At 42.9% G+C, this 20,910-nt stretch overlaps 1 protein-coding gene across 1 annotated transcript in view; it reads right to left on the reverse strand.

The window, feature by feature from the left end:
- Window positions 1–1,391: 1,391 nt before the first annotated feature.
- Window positions 1,392–20,910, reverse strand: part of LOC120798615 (potassium/sodium hyperpolarization-activated cyclic nucleotide-gated channel 2-like) — a 35,683-nt gene continuing 16,164 nt past the window's right edge. Inside the window, exons 4-8 of the mRNA XM_040143030.1 lie at window positions 19,999–20,217; window positions 8,939–9,085; window positions 8,349–8,589; window positions 8,085–8,249; window positions 1,392–7,524 (exon numbers count right to left, since the gene is read on the reverse strand). Coding sequence (XP_039998964.1) covers window positions 6,575–7,524; window positions 8,085–8,249; window positions 8,349–8,589; window positions 8,939–9,085; window positions 19,999–20,217 — 1,722 coding nt within the window. The 3' untranslated portion in view covers window positions 1,392–6,574. The remainder of the gene's footprint in view (window positions 7,525–8,084; window positions 8,250–8,348; window positions 8,590–8,938; window positions 9,086–19,998; window positions 20,218–20,910) is intronic.

A 20,910-nucleotide genomic window follows, 5' to 3' on the forward strand; every position in this document is an offset into this window, starting at 1 on the left:
GAGGTGGATGGGAAGGGATGGTGATACCAGAAAGCAGCTAAATAAGCAAATTGCCCTCTGGAGGTAAACAGCCAGGGAGGTAGTGCGGAAGATGCTGATATGATTAATTGAAGTAGGACAGCAAGGGGCACAGTAGAGGACCAGCACTGCAGAGGAAACGAGGTAGAGGACAATCCTTGGCCATCTACAGGATGAAACTATATACTCAGACTACATATAGCTTCACAACTTGGTGTAGTATCTGCCTGCAGCCACTATCAGTACATTGCTCCCTCATTGAATTACAATGAAATGGAGAGAGAGGGAGGGAGAGAAAAGGCCTGCGTTTGTGTGTGTGTGTGTGTGTGTGTGTGTGTGTGTCAATAGAGTGGAAGAGAGAAGAGAGAGAGGACATTATGTCACGTCAAGGTAAAACTACGTACACGCACTGCGGATGGCCTCACCCACATTTGTACAAGCTGCATGTAGATCTGAGGGGGCGACATGAATGGTGTAAAACTCTGTGTTGAAACCTCACCTTGCATGTAATTTTAATCTTTCTATCTCAGTGTGCCATGCATAATCACTGAGGATCCAGACAGCAGTGTGGAAGGGAAAGGAAATAGATGGAAGAGGGAACGGGTGGGTGCTGCTCCCAGGCTGCCAGAGGAGTGTGTCCTTGGACTGCCCTCATCTCTGACGCACACACACACACACACACACACACACACACACACACACACACACACACACACACACACACACACACACACACACACACACACACTCCTGCCACTGGTTCATTTGCTCTCTCTTCATATCAGACAAATAGAAAACCAGGGCTTGCATGTGAACGCACGCGCTCTTAGGTATGGGAATAAATACACCTACTGCTGTGCTGTGTGCGTTCACATGCACGCACGCACACACGCGCACACACGCTCTCACACACGCACGCACACACACGCTCTCACACACACACACACGCTCTCACATTCACACACACACACACACACACACACACACACACACACACACACACACACACACACAGAGAGAAGCGGAAAGCTCTTAGACTGAGCTCAGACATCTCATCAGGGATGCGGCAGGCCCCCTGTCTGCAGAGAGCGAGAGAGAGAGAGATTTCATCTGACGTGGTGTAGGACGAGGGTGGAGGGGTTGATGGCTGATTTACAAGGTTGAGGTGTGTGTGCGTGGGTTTGCAGCTACCAGCATAACTCTAGGAGGTATGTTAAAGGTTCACGCACGCACGCACGCACGCACGCACACAGCATTCAACACTGTATTCTAACCAACAAAGACACACCAGTGAATAAAAGTCCACACACAGAGGTAAGTATGCCAATGCGCTCATCTTTTTATTGCACAACAATGTATCGTCTTTTTACGAACGCTTAAACAACATTGCCACTGACTGACAGACCAGCTTATTGAGAGAGACCAGGGTGTGGCTCTGTGTTCTCGGCCAGCAGAGGTGGTGGACAAGACAGCCTCTGGGATGCAGGTTCAAATCAGCCCCGTGCCCTCACCGCCAGCTGGGCATCACAGTCGGAAAAGACTGGACGGCGACAAATGTCACCAGCATCCCAAGTATCCACCTGATCCTTTGAGATCCATTTGGAAGTGCTGTGGCTCGGGCTGGGTGCTGATTCGCCCCTGGATTGTAGACATCAACTTAGACAGAGCTGGAGTTCTGACATACTTGAACCTTTTTGTTAAGAGCAGAAGCCAAGCACAGCCTGAGATGGTTGCAGACTGGCCTCCAGAGAGAGAGAGAGCACATGCTGTGTCAGATATCTGTGCTGTTGTCTACATGGTGCTGGTAAAGTGTGTCTGGATGCCCACACCGGGCTGCTCGTGCAGGCTGTGGAATGCCACTAAGTCTAGGGATGTGCCAGAGTCATTTCTAGGAGCATTACAGTGTTTTGTTTGAGATTTTTTTTTTGTTTATTTTTTGTTTTTGTTTGTTTTTGTTTGTTTTGTTTTTTTAGAATAAATGGAGTCCTGACCATGTAACACTTTCCAGCTTGTGCTGGCAGCTCTTTTAGCTTCACGTGGGTTTCAAACCCCTAAATGGCATCATATTCTCAAGTGGGACCAACATTATAGAAGGAAAGGCACAGGAAGACACACACGCACACACAAACTCAAGCACACAATACACAGAGTCCTGAAGCAGAGAGAAGGCTTAGGTAAGCTAAGCAGGCTACAGTAGCTACGACACAAAGGTTTTAACTGTTAGACTAAATAAAATCATTGTACAGTAGTTGGTACACGACAATGTCTAGATTTGAAGGTCCCACTAAAAATTGTACATAGAACTCTGCTTAGATAAGAAAAATACAAGCATGCACTCTGCTATTATCTGTCAAGGTAACTCAACCGGGAGTCGAGCTCGTGACTGCTTGGAGGGATCTCTTTTTAAAATAGCAAACATCAGATCAGTGTGCAACCAGCATCAGAGTTTAAAGAACTGTGCAACAGTATAGTTTGAGAAAGATTTTCCAGCATGTGCCCAGCCTAGTTTCGTTTCTGTATTGTTATTGTCCAGGCATCTCCACAGTTTAAGTCATTGTTTTCTTTGTCGTGTTTGGCTCTGTCCAGCAAGCAGGTAATCTAAGCTAACGTCTAGACTGCCCATATCCACCAGAAGCCTGGCAGAGCTCACCCTCTCACTGTAGAAAATGTTACTCATACAGCAGGTTGTGGTAAAAACACAACAATGTGCCCCACATCTCTGTGTATACCATATGTACAGAAGATGAAAGTACAGAGTACAGCGCGCATGGAGTTGGAAGGCTCGAACCAACAAAAATGTGCAATTTTGTGTTTCCCAAATCAGGGAAAATTATAAATACTGACATTGTCATTTTAATTCAGCAATACCAATCTTCATCTAACATTTTTACATATATTGCAAGTTGAAAATAAAAACACATATTTGCATTTTTACAGGCACATACATACCACAAAAATAGACTATGTGGAAACTAGATATACTAGGCACAAGGTATATACAGTCCGTGTGCATGGGGCACATTGTAAAAACAATAACCAAACAAAATATACCGATAAATCAGAGACACTTTTACAACCAAAATAATACCCTGATTTGCTAACATATCAACACCAAGGCATTCAGTACCCTTAATATCTGGTACAGCAAGAATGAGATGTTTGAAACTTAGATGCTCTCAATAATTGTCAGTCAGTGTCAAACATGTATGAGGGATTTCAATCCCACTTCACAGCAAGGTCCAGAAGAAGACCCATCAAACAATCCCACTTTGAACCCCCAGTCATCAGGCATATGCAGCGCTATATCACACACACACACACACAGACACACACACACACACACACACACACACACACACACACACACAACATGTCAGCGGTGGCTGGAAGCCAGCTGACTGAACACAGTTGTGACACAGACACAAAACAGATAACTGACAGAAGTATGTGCTTGGCCAGGGCTGTATCAACCTCATAGCTGAGGGTTCAAACAGAGCAGTGCTGATCAAAGTGTCTGGGATGCCATCCTTTGAGTGGGAGTGAGTTACACACTACAGTATCTTATTGGATGGATGCAATGAAACAGAGACGGTGCCTGATATTATGTGAAACATTAGCTCTTTAACTCTCCTTCCATCTTGCTCTCACTCACTGTGGACTCATTCATATAATATCAGCACAGTCCTGATAGCAGCTTAATAGGGCAAACTCTGGTATTAGCACAAAGGAACAGGGAAGAGGACCAACTGATTGCACTGGAACAGTATTGAAGCACACAACAACTATTGACTGAAACGTACTTGGTTCATTCACAATCGTATTGGCATTTTGGCATGTACCTTTCCCATAGGAAAAAAGCAATACAAAGTTCCTGTGTTGCCGATGAAGCGGGTCGCAGCACTGTGACCCAGGTATGACAAAGAACGAGGTTTAGTGCATGTTACTGATCAAACAGAGAGTGAAAATGTGGCCGCTCTACAATAACAATAAACCAGGGATTACAAGCCATATAATGAAGCCCTTGAATAAAAACAATCACCTACACCATGTTTCAAGATTTAGAACAGCTCTAAGGAGAAGTGGTGAGGACAAAATGGCAGCAAGTTACGCTAATAACAATCGCCTCTAGAGCCGCCTTGTTTTTCTCGGCCAATCAAAATTCAAGGGGAATCCTTCAGCATGGTTAAATCAACAAGTTGATTATGGGTGGATAGACAAATCTACAAAAATCAATGGGAAGCCATGCTGCGGTAATCAATACATCTCTCTGGAAAGGTATCAAACCTGAGTGAAATGTCCATTGCAACGATTTTACAGTTTGGCTCTGGATCGATGCTCAGAGCTGAAAAGTTGGATGCAGTGTTTGTTTAACACATTGAATCAGCTGCCTATTTTCTATTCCAATTGGATTCACTTTTCATCTTCAATGTTTAACCAGATAATGGGTCCAGGAGAAGTACTGCAACCGTTTTAAGAGAATAGCGCATTGATTTTCATTTCGATTACAAGGTCCTAGTGCAACACAAGGTGCTTAAATGGATGTCCTCAGTGCTCGCTTTGGACCGAGGAGCTCAAAGTCATTTCGACTGCCTCTTGTTCACACCCACCTCAATAAATGAACTAAAAAAAAATGTATCCTCTCGTGTTAGAGCTGGGGATGAGTTGTACTGGGGTTAGCATACAGGTTAAATACAGCAACGTTCAACCCAGAGAAGCATCATCGAAACTAAAAAGATTGTACACAGACACTCAGAAACACACAGCAATGCCCACAACCCCCTTGCATCATAAAAGCTTCGTTAAATCTCTGTCCCTTTATTTACATGGCAGTTTATATCTGATTAGCTGTCTTCCTTCTCGTATGGCATACATTCAGCAAGAGAGGCTTTTAGGTTCAACAGGATCAGAATATTTAGAATAAATATAACTAAAGCCTCAACCCAATCCCAAAATTTGAACAGTGAGGTTTTTGTGGATCTAAATGTTGAGACATTCGTGGGAGCTTTGGGTGATGTGGGGCACATAGAGACTTCGATATGGGCCAACTGAAGCATTCTTGCCCCATATTGCCCATCCCAAATCCCCAATTCATTTTACAATTGAATATCTTCAAATGGGCTTTAAAGTGATGTTTTTGTGGATCTGAATTGCTAAACTCAAAGTGTGAAGTCCTCCCAAATATATCTTTATATCTAAACCAGTTTTAATCAGTTTGTCCTGTCTGTTTTAACAAAACTGACACTGCACGTCCTCCCATTCCCACAAACATTTTTGGTTCAGGTAACAAAATGGTCACTGGATTACAATACCTCAAGTGAAGCCACAATAGCTGCTGGATTCTTTAAGATTTCACATTAAAGAGTAAACAAAAGGAAAAAGAAAGAAGTTCACTTTCCTGTACAGCATATGTTTAGATATTTATATTCATATATTTTTATATATAGGCGGGGTAGAGTATTGCAGAATTATATTGCATGTGTTAATCAATAAACCTAGACAAAAACAAGCAAGTATACAGTATGGGTTGTTCACAAATGTTTGCTTTTGATAAAGCTCAGATTATTTAACCACCTTTGCCTTCAGGGTTACAATCAGTGTGCTGACCAAACAGCTGACCACCTCCCAGATGTTTCACGAAAGCAGGCCAGTGCTACTGTCAGCATATCAAACCAATCACGCTTGACAAAGCAGTGTAGAGAGTATGAGAGTCCATTCTCAGCAAATAGAACCGAAACGTACCAACAAACTCACACACACAAACTTACACCCACATATATACATACACACAAACCAAATATATGGCTTCTAACGTTGAATCAAGGCAGTTAAATAAATGGCATTTTCTTCTATGATTCTTTTTTAGTTGATACAGACACAACCAGACTTTGTGTTCAAGCTCAACTTTGGTTTGGGTAGATACAATGATTATAATATCCTTCCATACTTTTTTCATCAACTATTTACACATCGATGTAAGATCGACCAGCGGTCTAAAACACTATTTTCACTACTATTTTAAACAATATGAAGAGCAATGTGTTCTTTTGCTACGACAGCTTATACAGAAAAATTACACTCAAAACACTTTTTGAACGCTTAAAATGTCATTGTCGTTTGACTTCAAGTCCCTGATTTTCATTTTTAAGTCCAGCTCCTGCTAGATTGCATTGCATGGATTCTACACAGTATGCAATAGTTACATTAATCATACGTTTCTTCATATCTTTACAGTAAAGACAGCGATATACAGTAGGTGTTTGGAAGCAGAGTGTAAGGGGTGATACTAAGACTAAAGGTGCTGGCACAGTAGACTAGACCAGTTCAACCTTAAGTTATACTAGTTTAATTGTATAGACTCCTCCTAGCCAACATGTCTTAAGACTCTGAGTTGCTCTTTTCCTTCTGCTGACACCAGCACACAGTGCATCCATGTCAAATGACTGGTGGCGAGGGCGGTAGCTGATTGGTCATTTAGCAAGCTGACAGATCAGCTGGACTGACCTAAAACAAACAGATTCTCCTACAAAAAAGGCCTCTTTCCTGAACTCCACCAGGGTCACAAGTTGGAAGACAGCCGGGATCTGGCAGAGTCTAGCTCTGGAAGGCTGACAATTGAATCTTTCTTGGGAACTCCAGAGTCTGGAGGTCCTGATCCAGCAGCTGATGCTACTGCCCCCATTCCAGCAGGTCCACCGGGAGGCGGTGTGGAGGCAAAGGCCACCCTCTGTTGAGCTCCTGCTGATCTACCCACCCCTGATGACCCGGGCAGTCCTGGGTGAGGGGGCTGAGGGGGGCCGATGGAGGTGTTGGAGGTGCGGGTGGAGGGCGGAGGGCTGGGGGCTGCAGAGGCAGCTTGTGGTGTTCCCTCCTGGGGGAGTGAAGGCTGGGAGGCAGACAGGGCCCGGGTATCCTGGCTCAAGCTGCCTGTATGAAGGGAGTGGGTGCTCTTGTGTGAGGCAGGCCTCTGCTGGGTCTGTGTGGGGCTGGGTGCATGGTGCTGTACTAGGGACAACTGAGACCCAGAGGGTCCTGAGCTCGCCATGTACTGGAAAGTCCGTCCTGAAGCTGCGAGCGGGCTTTGGACAGGAGGGCTGGAGACTGCAGATCCAAACGCCCCTCCAAACGTCTGAGGTGGTTGAGACTGAAGAGGAGACATGGAAACTGGGCTGGAGAGGTTCTGCATGACCTGGAACCTTCGCACCATACGAGGAGACTGCAGAGTCCCCGGGCCCACCAACGGACTCGCCATCTGAGGACAGAAGCTCATGGCCACAGCTTGCTGGAGGGTAGCGATAGCCGAGCCTGTCTGGGGCTGACCAGGGGGAGCAAAAATACCACCAATGGAAGGGGTCATAGACATGGCCCGCGGCCTCTGCAGGTCCACCAGCTTCACCATCTCACGGTCGTACTTGACTATCTCCTGGATCATCTCATTCTCCCGGTTGTTGAAGACACCAGAGTTGAGATCATGCTGAACCTTGTGCATCAGGATGGAGTTCTTTTTACCTACAGAAACAAAAAAATGATTGATTATAAAAGGGCTGCAAGCAGACGTGAGAAAGGACAGGACGGGGAGGACAAAAAGCAGAACAAAGCATAACTATGTGGAAACAAGAGGAGAGGGAGAACAATACGAGTTAGATATAACATGTGATGTCCTTTAGGCCAGTTACATCGTCTAGCAGAACAAGCCCCGAAGAAAATGGAGGTGTCACCCTGTACTCTCATGTACTGTTACAGTGTTCTGTGTCATTCTGAGGGAACCGCACAGCTCATTTTACTGCCTAGTTCAACATTGATATTCGGGAAACATTTCCTGAGCACAATATAATTTTTTTTCTGTACACAGGCTTAATTTCATACTGCTTTTTGTACTTATTTTTAATTAAAAAGAGTAGTATGCAGAGACTCATAGTTGCTTAAAAGGATCCTATACAGATGTTATACGGTATGATTTTATATTGCTAGTCATGTGTTTGACAGCATTAATGCAGCCATATGTCAGGGTCTGATCTTATGTATGCAAATTTTGTTTTGATTTATTTTTTATTTTTTATTTTTTTTACCTATGCGGTCTAGACGGTCAATGGCAACAGTCTCAAAGGCTCGTCTCATCATAGGATATTCTTCCAGCACCTCATTGAAGTGGTCAACAGACAAAGAGTAGAGTCGACAGTAAGTCTCTGCTCGCACGCTGGCTGTTCGGCGACCCCTCGTCAATAAACAGATCTCTGAAACAAAAGAGAAAGTGCCAGAAAGTTTTTTAAAAAAAGAAAAAGAAAAAAAACAGAAAAAAAAAAAACATATTGAAGCTAGAAACTGTTGCCTACCTCCAAAATAAGAGCCGTCAGAGAGTTTCATTGCCAGGGTGCCCTTGGTGATGACGCTGCAGACTCCATGCTGGATGAAGTACATTTTCTTTCCAATCGTGCCCTCCCTTATAATGTAATCATGTGGCTGGAATACCTCAAAACGCAGCTTGGTCAACATGGCTGTCACAAAGTTTGGCTCTGCATTGGCAAACAGCGGCATGGATGCCACCAGCTTTCGACAGTTAAAGTTGACAATTTCCTGACCAAAAAACACATTGTTTGGTACATGCAAGAACAGAGAAATATGTCAGTGTCGAACCGAAGTGCTAGACTAAAGTGTTCTTCTGCATGCATGAATAAAAGTATAAGTATAAAAGTTCATCTTGTATGCATATGTGATAAACAATCCACAGAATAAAGATTGAAAAGTAGTTTTTAGAATTTTCAAAATCAAACATTACCAAAGGGAAGAGCACAGTTAATGCAGTAAATTATTAATATCTCATACACAAAAATCATCTTAAAGTACAACTTCAATGCATCTTACCATAATAAAATTACAAATTGATACTTATATGTGGAAATTGTGTGTCTTATCGTGTGTTCACCTCTCTGAGTGGCTCGCTGAGTTCTCCCAGAATGCTCTCCTCATCGAACATCTTGCCCTGATATCTGTGCTCATAATAATCATGGATTTTCTGTCTGAAGTCGGCAGGCAGCTTGTGGAAGGACATATACTGCTCCACTTGTTTGTACTAAGAGGGAGTGGAACGAACAGAGATAATGTTCTGTTAATGCAGTGCATGTAATGATTTCAAAAACATCTGCAAACAGTTTTTATTAAACCACAGTCAGCATGTTAACTATTGCATTATAAAAGCCTAACCGGAGATGGGAGCAGGGAATATTCTATATTTTTCTATGCAAATCCCATGCAAAGCACACACAGACACACAGACACACACACAGACAAAGACACAGACACAGACACACAAACAGACACAGACACACACACATAAATAGAGCTGGTCCTTTAAATATGGCTTGTGTAACCAAAGCCTGATATAACTCATACCTCTGTCCCATAGAGCTGCATTCTAGTCCCAAAACGATTAAAAACACTCCAGGTAGCCACACCATTACAATGGGTGACATGTTCCTTCATAATGATGAACATGGGCACTGTAGCTTATTTTGATTAATCCTACAAACACAGTCCTATTGTTGGTAAATACTCAGTAGAACACCTCATTTGTAACTCTCCACAACTGAAAATAGTTTCCAATAAATGCCCTATTTACTCTCGTTTAAGTCCCCTTTGCTAAAAACTACAGTCCCCAGTTGTTGTTGGATGTTACTTACATCTAAGAGGAATACATGGGCTTTGAGCTGAGAGCTACAGACAGGGTAAAGAGGTGAAAAAAAAAATTTTAAAAAAAGGACTTACAGACGGACTAATCCATTGTTGTTTTTAGGCTTTTTGTGTAATTTGCTGACAAACACAAAGATATAGAATATTGCTAGCTTTATCCCTTACGTAAACAAACAAACAAAGCCATGCATAAAAGACAAAGGCAACCACCAAGTTTGACAAAAACTTGTATAATGTTATGATTTCATTGGTTACAAAAGTTTTAAACCACAAGGGATCAGATCGTGTGCGTCCATGTACAAATTTCTGTCTACTTCATATATATACAGTAAGAACTGTTATTCACATACATCAAGTATGCAGAGGTCTTTGTATATTGTATATTTTTTCATGAAGCCACATAAAAGCACAGCAAAATGTCACACAGTCTTTGTTATGATGTTGTGTTATGTGTTTTTTCAAATTACACAGATACATAGACTCAGTTGCCAGTCCAGTACAACAGTCCTGCAATAGATCCCACCTTCGTGAAAGCTATAATGTTCAGTTTATAGTGAAACTGTTTTAGAAGTATGTATAGTATTATCCTCAGAGGTTTTTCTAATATTTTATTTAACACAATAAAATTCAACAGAATCACACAAACTACAGGAAACAAAAGGAATACAATTTGTTTAAGGATGATGCAACAGTACTTCTCTTGTATTTCTTCCAGTGGGTCAACAAGACAATACAAACAATCACACAGTGTTAGCGCACGCCCTTCAGCTGTTAACTGAAATGAACACACTCATTCTTTGATCAGTGCTGCCTAGAATTTAATCAATGCCAGATCCATAGAAAGTGCAAGGTTCAAAATGGCAACAACACAAACAATCAGCTTCTATTGTCAAGTTATGCTAATCTTAATCCAAAGTGATCACTGAGACACCAAAAACTGTAAACTGCTGAGAGAAAAAGATTTCTGCTTGTACTTTGTTGTCAGACTGTGTGCACTTCAGCCCAGTTCAAGTAGAAGGCCTGTTGAGACCACAGCTCAACCCTGCACCTATAAAGCTGTCCAAAACACAATTTTCAGAGGCGGTGTGACAGCTCAGCAGGCTGGCACATACTGTGCGTTCACAACTTTCAGGCTAGGGAAGCCATCGTCTGTACCACCTCTATCCCCTCCATCCAAAAGCTCTACTGCATGGTGACTGAACGCCACAAAAACTGTACGCTGGCATCAAGCGACGTACCCTGACAGTGGCTTCAGTAGTTCTGCTTCAGAGTAGGAGAGACTGCAATGCAACTGGAAGGTCCCAGGTCCACTTCTGCTACAGACAATTGTAATCAGCAGCCATGTGTCAGCCCTGTCAGAGGCCCCAAGCAAAATAATGAGGTTCACCTGCTCACACATTTTTCAAGCTCTGGATCCTCAAAAGAATCTGATAAATCCCTACATTGGAAATTGTTTACTATCAGAAACAGACTGGCTCTTTGTTTCCAGAAGAGAGAGACACATTTGGAAAACAAAGATTTTAAGATGTACTGTACGGAATGCATGTGTACACAAGGAGGATCCTTGTCTCAAATCTTTGCAGAATAGGGCAATGAAATCTCCGCTTTTCTGATGGTACAGTGACTCTTGTTGAGCAGAAAAGCATCCTAATTCCCCTACTACACACTACTACAGATTATTTTGTCTTTGCACCTAAAAGAACCACCTAAACTCCATCTTGTGAGCACAGTTTCAAATAAGCAGGTTTACATTAGCGAGAAAATTATTCAAATACAGTTTATTTATGGTATTTACAGTGCTGTCACTAAGTATAAAGACAGCAGAACATTTTGTTGCACTGTTGGATTTCTACTTCAACTTTTGGCCATTAAATTAAATAGCGGTAATTCTTAGCTTTAATTTGTGGGTGATTACATTGGCATCAAATGAAAGTAGAGGAACACAGTCCCCCCCTTTTTTGGACATTCACTGGTTGTGCCCCCCTGAGGATGATTTGTGATAACTTTGGTGATCTCCTGACTCACATACTGACTTGACATCTCAGGTAAAAAAATTGTCCAATACTTTATCTTATGACCAATTACCTGCGAAACTAACAACAGCCTCAGCTGAAGATTGTGTTTTGCACTAATTACAAAATTTTAGCATGCAAACATACGAAGCTAAGGTGACCATGGTAAACACTACCTGCTAAACATCATCATGTGAAAATTGTCATTGTGATCTTGTTAGCATGCCGATGTTAGCATTTAGCTCAAAGCATAGCTGTGCATACTTCACAGAATTGCTTCATGGCTGTAAAATCTTTCCTTGTTTTTGAATATGACCAATTTGTCTGAAAAGCAAAGAGTCTCATCCAAAGGAAGTTTCCATAATACTAGCAGCCAGTAAAGGTTCAAGCATCTCACTTGCGGAACAGTTGGTGGTAACAACTTAAAGCTCCATAGTGTTCTACTTCAAATCCATTGAGTCTGTAATCCATTGTGCTGGATTACCGAGTCAAAACAATGAAAAAAATATATTTTCTGCACTGTGTGTAGGTTCAGTGTTATCCCACCAATGTTACACCACATAGTGTTTCCGCAGATGGGAAGTGGGTCTACCATGGCCCCTCATCGCTCTGCACTGTAGGCAGGAAAAAAGTATTGTCACTCTGCCCAAAAAAAACGCAATGCGTGTTTCTGACGGACACTGTCATCCACTCTGCTTCCTCCTGCCATACAAAATAAACATAAATAAATCAAACATGCAATATATGAATTATTCAGCATCTTCATATGGAAAAGTCTCCTGGGCAGCGGCAGCTGCAAAGCTCTTGTGATGGAGTTATTCAACACAAAGTCTCACCTGCATGAGTGACTCTTATGCAGGCTCTTGACATCTGCAGATGGAGAGTGGCCTGAAGAAATGACCCTGTGTCAAAACTTTTTACCCAACATGTCAAACCTAATTCTGCAGCTAGTGTGCCTTTCATAGAATAGAAGTGCTGATTGTGAACAAAGTATAGGTGTGGGGTAAACTGGCAGGGAGGGAAAACCTCACACTCCTCGCAGAGATGCAGCGACTGAGCAGCTTTGGTTAGACATGAAGCTCATTCCAGCTGATTGTGGCTCTGCTAAGTCTGAATGTAAGGCAGCAAAAGGGTTAACAAAGGCATTCCCACCATAGAGGATGCAGTCAGGGTCTGCCTCCTCCCCTCAACGCCCTTGTGGCCCGGCAGTCAGCCGTCACTCCCATCCGAGAGGGACAGAGTGAAGGTCGCCATTCTCAACCGCTGCCCAGGTGGTGCAGACTAGCAATATGGCTTTCCTGGCCGGCTCCCTGGGCGAGCTTACACACCAACACATCATGCTGTTGGAGGAGGAGGTTCTGGAGGTCCAAACAACAGCAACGTTCCTATGTATGTCCCAGGCCTTCGCCATAAAAGGCAGCTACTCCTTGCGTGCAACTCAGCTGTGTCAGAGGCACCTCTAGCTGGGTCTCTCCACCCTATCTGCCACTCCCACTGAGTCCCTCTTCATTCCAGACTTCCGGCAGAGGATTGACCAGCTGGAGGTGCGGAGGAAGGTGTCAGAGCAGCTGAGCGACCACCTTCGACCCCAGCATCCTCCTCCACAGCAGCAGCAGCAGCATAATCCCAGAGAACGAGCCTCTGCAGCCACTGGCCAACCCCACCACATCTCCCCTCCCACCCCCTCCTCGGGCTGAGAGCCAGGGGCGCCGGCCCTGTCCGAGCCTCCATTTCGGTTAGGTGTCATTTCAAATATTTTATTGTCAGTGAGTGCCATCGCCCCAACCTTACACTTCCCCTGAAGAGCAACATTCCTCTAACACTTGCATTGCACAGGTATCAGATGCCAACGTTATTAAGGAGAAGAGGCACCCTATCAGAGAAGGGATGCCTCTCTCGCTGATGTGGAGCTGACTGTGAAGGAACGGTGTGTGAAGGCCGCTTCTCCACACCCACCCCACATGGCGGCGATGCCGACATAAATGAGACTGGTGGGGCAGAAAGCCACTAACACACATGCTGTGTACGCGGCCAGCATAACAGTGGAGAAGCCACACTCCTTGACTAGTTCTCCCTCTGGCATGGCGGGTCCTGTATTAGGTGCAATGTCCCATTGGCGGAGCAGGCACTGTCTTCACATACCATGCACAGCCCGAGCTAAGCGCCTGGGTATGCCAAGGAAAAATACAAATTTTTCAGCACCCACTGCACTGGGGCGTAGCATCCAAGTTCCAGTCGTGCTCTTAGCCGATTCGGCCAGAGAATAAGATGTTTTTCTCCTTTAAACTCACGGACAGTCACTGCTCTGACATCAGAGATGTTATGCTTCTATCTGTATGTGTGTGATGCAATCTGCCCCCAGTTGCTGGCCTTTAAACCTGTTAGAGAGCAGAGCATGTATGAAATACAAATACTAATTACTGGATGTAACTCCAAGTTTATGAGTTTGTGTGTAGCACTGTAACTGCAGGCCCATTTGTCTCTTTTTTGGGTATACGTTGCAAGCATATTTGCTGGGGTTCTATAGGGAACCGCACTGTGCAGGCGCTACCACTATTTGGGTGGTGAGTGCAAAGATTTGTCTCAGGGTGCCAAGGCGGAGCCTCGAAGGGGTTAACCAATAGCGAAGCCTATTAGATGGCTACACACTTACTCATTGAACTGGGTGTATGTCCGGTAACTACTATTTTCTGTGTCACTTTGATGATAATGTATGCGGCAGCAAAACGCTTCGCTGACATTTTGTCATCTAAACGGTTATTTTGGGAACAAGGAGAAGAATTTATTGAGAGTTTTGTTTTTAACTGGTTGTATTTTTCCACTTTTAGGCCCACGAACTACTGATCCAACACAGCTATCAGCTTTTTTCATCCCCTTCTCCTTCTTTCTTTCCTTTCCTCTTCTTTATTATTTTCTCCTTTCCGTCCTTTCCTTTCCTTTCAGTTGCTCACCTTTCGTTCCCTTTCCCCTCCTCTCCTCTCCTGCTCATTCATCCCACAACTTCTCTCCACTGGAAATTCTAATTTGGGTATATCCCAAACGGCCATGTGGATGTATAATTCATTCACTTCATTCCCGGCTAAATCCCTTCATTATATTATGAAGCACATTCACCAAAGAGAAGAAAATCAGATAGCGGTAAATCAGAGCGTGTCTTGTCTGTCTGTCTTCGGTTTGAAGATGCGTACACTGTGGGGTCTCACACGGTACAAAAGTCTCATTAAATGAAATGAGGCTTCTAAGGAAACACTGAAAATCCTATAATTCAGTCAAAGGGAGTGACGACCAAAGGAGACTTAATAGTAAGGGTTTGTACATCAGACACACTTTCTACCAGAGTAGGGAAAATCATTTGATGCAACCAAAGGGACACTGTTTCTGTTGTAGACACTGGTTAATAGGAATCTCTTTGGCCACTACCTTTGCAAAGTCAGCCTGGTTCTGGATAACTGGGGCGATCAGTGACAAGCAGTCTGGCTAAGGGAAGATGGATCGCTGCTGTTGATGTTTTCAGCAGCATGAAGACGGAGAGGAGGAGGGCGAGAAGGTAGAAAACAATGTTGTATCTTGTGCAGTGTCACATCATGGCAGAGAGCTCGGACTGCTGTCTGTTCTCTGTGTCACTGACTGAGATTAGTCTCTGCGACTACAAGAGAGAAGAGCTGATTCAGTATAAAACCCCCTGTGAGGCCATTAAGAGCTGATTATGGATCCAAAAGTTGTATTGGTGTAGACTTTTACTGTATTACCAATCTACTGTCTGTTGAATGTCTTAAAGGCACAATCTGTGATTTAAAAGGAAAGACTGAAAATCCAAAACACAAAATTGTAATCTGTTATTTTTCTCAAAATGACTTACAAGTCTTTCAATATATCATCACTGTCCTGCAAAAACCACATGTCTCATGAGCTTCATGACAATGCATTTTTTCAGATATTCCAATGGGTTTTTAGTTGGTTTATTTAGCTTAAGATGTAGGAGAAATTTCTCAATATAAGTACAATGTATTTCTAATGCTATAAAAGATTTTCTTAAATAAGTAATATTTGTAAATAATGAATCAGAACAGGCCTATATTTGGAATTATGACACACCAAATGGTGATTTTTCATCCTTACCTAAAACTTGCAAATAATGTGAATATTTCTCTAGTTTATATTGTCAAAAAAAGAGGAAATAACGAAATGGACGACACTGTTTCACTTAAGACATTTTTTTTGACATGTCAGAGTAAGAAAATCCTGTTAATTAAAAACAAAACAAAACGATTGCTTAGGCGTATGTGCTTTTCCTGCTGTGATAACTCAAAATGTCTGCTGTGAAAAAATGGCCCCTGTAAAGCCTCTGAAATTTTCCAACAAATTCTATTCACACTTCACAGCAAACGAAAGTGGTGTCACATTTTCTGAAGCAGCTGCTGAGTGATTACAGAGAGGCTCACCATGAGCTGAACACAGTTAGCATGTTTGTCAAAATATCTAGTGCACTAACCACCTACCCCTGCGTAAAAAGTGACTGTAAAAGGCCTTGCACACCTTAACAGGTGTTTTCACCTGTACTGGCTCATTAGATTTCTTTTCAGAGTAAGGCAGAGGTAACCAAACTTCATGAGCCAGTTACAAAGGTGTAACCTCTCCCACCCTAAGTGGTGCTACGAAGTTGACAGGAGGTTGAGTCACTGTCAAGCAGATTACTACTGTACATGCCACATTCACGTCATATTTTTAGACCCTAATTATGAGCTGCTGAGCCAGAAAAAACTTTCACGTCAGCCCCCCAGACATATCGTGAATTTCTGACAGTTAAGATATCTCTGACCACTGAGATGTCAACAGCCTGCTGGCAAAATGGCTACAACACCACCATCGCTGCATCTAAAAAAAAAATCCAATTTTGACACATATACAGTAGATCTGGGTAATTAAAAAGGCTCTATCCATTTTTAAATGTTTTTACTTATTAAGACATAATTCCAAACATATAGCCACAGACGCAGCAGTAGGAGTGGAAACTCCCTGGTTGGAACAAGGGGAGGTTTTCCTGTGCTTCTTCTTCTACAGGTGTTACATGAATTCGGAATGAGACCAGGTCTGATAAGGCGAAAAAAGTGAAAACACCCTTTAAAGATGAAAGTGTTTCTACTGGCCAGACATGAAGGTTTGCAGGTTAGATATCAACAAACATGAGTTATGACCTCCAAATTTCCAAAAGCCCACAGCTAAATTTCAGGATGACCAGAAATACATCCTTAAATTTGTCATTCGCACTGGTACACTGAAAGTGGCAAAAGGTGGTGCAAGTGAGGCTGCTTCTCCCTCTCTTTTTCTCATAGGTCTCTGCACCAAAGACACCAAGTCAAACTCTCCCTAAATTTAACCTGCATGGATTCTGAGTCTGACATTACAGCTGGGCTGAAATGGAAACCTCTACACAATGCTAGCTCCAGCATCAGTGGGGCTGTAACAGCCTGCCAGCAGACTTGTTTTGCTAACACTTTCCAAATTATAAAAATGCCACTCACAGTCCTTTCTGGAGGCATGGCGAATTCACCCAGAAGCATCAGCATCAGCATCAACCTCACTGGCATGGCTGGCACTTTTCTGCTCTGCATGTTTTTTTTTTCTTTCCTTTTTTTTTTTTTTTTTTTTTTTTTTTTACACATACACACATTTTCAGCTAATCCTCACAGGGCAGCAGAAAAAAAACTTTGTGGCTGAAAAAAAAGAAAATCTGACAACTGGACAGAAAAGGGGTTCTGGGGAAATGGACTTTCCTGTCCTCACTGGAAAAAAAGAAAATTCTGGGATGGGGAGAAGACACATTAGTTTCTTACTTCCTTATTTTATCCTTAAACTGAATAAAAATACAGGCTGTTTGAGGATTATATAAACTTATGCAACTCATAACAGCTCTTAAATGTGTAAGACTTTTGTCAGCGTTCAGACTGCTTGTAAGACAAATTCAACTAAAACTGAGGGAAAAACAGCGGACTGGTCTCTTTCTTGGAAAAAAACATTCCTCACAGATAAAAGACAATGGATTTCTCTCTAGCCTTTTAGCTCCAATCACCCAGGACACACAGTAAAGAAGAGACCACCAGTCAGCACTCACTTTGCTGAATTGTTGGTCTTCTAAACCATTTATTGGACATGATTTATTCATATGCATCCATCCACACATCTGAAAAAAGCCTATGGGGAGTTTCACACAACTCTAGCCAGACAAAAACACTCTAAATGATGTGAAATAGGCAGTGTTCAAATATCTCGCAGTGCACCAGGACTTGTGTCGACAACAAGGCCCTTCCGTCTCCCACAGGTTTCCCCTCCCCCTCACTTTGCTCCCTATAGCAGCCGGTTAGCAGTAGCACTGCACCTCTCAAGGACACCACCACCAGAGTGGATAGAGAGAGGAAGAGAAGAAGAAAGACAGACAAGTGCAGATCAGGAGAAGAGGAGACAGAAAGAGAGATAAAGACAAGAGGGAGATAGAGGAGAAAATCCAGTGGAGATATTTAAGAGGTGCAGGGGAAGAATAAAGAAAAGAGGGGATGAGATAATGTAAAGAGGGATAGCTAAAGAAGCAGTAGAGATGATGGAGAGCGCAGGTAGACCGAGTATCAGTGAGTGAGTGATCAGGAAGAGAGAGAAAGGCAGCCATGGTTGCTTACGTCACCTTCAGGATGACATTGGCAAGACACACAGGTCTGCTGCCTCATCAGTTCTACTGCTGCCCAAGGGGACATCATATCACAAACACACACACGCATACACACAGTCTCTCTCTCTTCCTCTCTTCCTCTCTTCCTCTCTCTCTCTCTCTCTCTCTCTGCCTCGTTCTCACTCTCTCTCTCCCACATCAGCCGCTCTCCCCACACATACACACACGTATGCCCAGCCCCTGGCGACGAGGCCCTACCTGGCCGAACACACCCGCAGCCTCTGATTGGCTGCTTAGAGCCAGCAACACTCCCCCTGAGCCCCAGCCAGCGAGACTCTGCTTGGAAACAGAGAGGCTGCGCCGTTACCATTACAGACCACTGCTGCAGCACTGCTCAGCAATGGTCTGATCCCCATCCCTGTTTTCAGAGATGTCTGACGGTCAAAGAAAAATACTGTCTACTGACAATATATATGAGTGGTTGAACAGGACTTGATGATGTGAAGGTCATAACCTAAAGGAAAGTGTGTTGGTGTGACCTTATGCTGTTGCACCACAGTACAGCTAGTTAAGGAAACACTTTTACACTTTTTAAAATTGATATATCCTTGTATCGTAATCTTGGATTGTAGATGAATGAATATATGAGGCTACATTAAATTTCCATTTAATCAGCAACAAATAATTAATAATGCTAAATCAGCTGCAGCCAATGCTGAACAAAGAGAAAATAAGAAAAAAAAGTAAAATATACATGTGATATTGAGCTGCACCATTGTTTTGATCTACCAAGAGAATTTTAAAAATTCACGGAGATCTTCAACCGCACTGACCTCCCCCGGTCGTCCAGTCAGTGCGAAACCCGCGCTGTGAGGCCACACGTAGTGAAACCTGTCCAACTTTTTCTCCCCTAATAGTGACTCCAGCATCCAAACTCTTCCTTTCCCAAATTTAAAATCTGTAAAATTCTCTGTGAGGAACTGATTAAAATCATCCTTCTACATGTAAGGTTACGTGAAACTGTCATTCCGTATTAGATCTTTATTATAGGTGGAGACATTGTACACCAACAACTTTTTAGGCCTGTGCAGGTTGCTGAAAGTTCTTCATTAACAAGATATAATGCCTGTCTCCTTCATCAGTCTTTGGTTAAAGTAATAAAATCTTTTTCTTCCATGCAATCTTTCAAAAAGACCTAAATCTCAAACTAAAGGGAGTAAATCTTTGTCAGTGCTTCCAGTTAACATCTGCCGCTGCCAGCAAATAACTGAAACAGAACGGAAATCTCTATATGTAATGTTTAATGTGGCTTCTCAGATCTGGCTGACGCCTGATCCACTTAAAAAGGTTAGTATCAGTGCAGATAGTGATCGCAGCATCCCTAAAACCCACAGAACTTTATTTTAACTTCTAATGGAGATCCTAAAGTTTCCAAAAAAGAACCAAAAATATCAGGCTGAATTTTTGTGAAAATGTGTATAAAATGATGCACAAGTAAATACTTAGAGTATTTAGATTTGAGTATTTCACATCAAAACCGGATGTTAACTGGTTTTGATAGAAAACAGCCAACAAAAAAAGGTTTAGAACATGGGACAGAGCTGATTTAGTGAAGCTACTCACCTTTTCCTGGTACTGTCGTCTGGAGGAGTCCAGGGACTGGATGAGAGCTGTTGCATGGCCAATAAAAACAGCATAGCAAGTGGCTCCTACAATCATACTCAGCATTGTGAGCCAGATATCTGACAGACTTTCCGGGGCCTGCCGGCCATAACCAATACAAAGCATGTGGCTCATTGCCTTGAATACAGCAAAGGAGTACAGCTCTGACCAGGTATCATTCTGTAGAGAGAGAAAAAGGGGAGATAAACGAAAAGTTAAAGACGTCAATGTTACATAAAAAGACATGTTTTGAGGGAGCGTGGCAGCAGAGAGTAGGGAACCAGAAGAAAAGTACTGGGGACAGTGGGGTAACGGAATAGTACTTACACAAATGAGAACTCGAGGGACAGAGTTGCATTAGAAGGAAAGAAGGAAGAAATGGAAACGACATCAGGGGAATCCTTCGAGGCCTAATCAGTAGTGTAGAGACAGTTGGGAAATTATTTCCCCCGAGAGGAATGATAATGAGAGGTCATTAAATATGCCCTTTCAGAGCAGTGTGAATAAGAATCTACTACAGGCAGTGACAGCCGGGCAGCGGTCACCTGGCCGCCTGTGTGGAGATTCATGAAGGGACAAACCTCAGATTGTAACTTACAAAAACATCAAGGGACATTAATCATGTTGTTGAATCAACACTCAGTATACTTTCTCAAATGTAAGTAATGGCTCAGTGTAACTTGCTTCCTCACAAAAGAGGTGGGTGGCAGCACAACAAGCTCAACTGACCTGATGCTTTTGTCCACCAAGCTTCCTTTATTTTCCTTTTTCTTTCATTAGCACAGAACAGTCTGACCTGACTGTTGATGCCACTTAAATCAAGCTAAAGCCAAAAATTTGGATTGAAACATAGATTTCCTTTTTTTTTTTGTA

This window comes from Xiphias gladius, chromosome 14 (genome assembly GCF_016859285.1).
Source record: "Xiphias gladius isolate SHS-SW01 ecotype Sanya breed wild chromosome 14, ASM1685928v1, whole genome shotgun sequence".
Lineage (NCBI taxonomy): Eukaryota > Metazoa > Chordata > Actinopteri > Istiophoriformes > Xiphiidae > Xiphias > Xiphias gladius.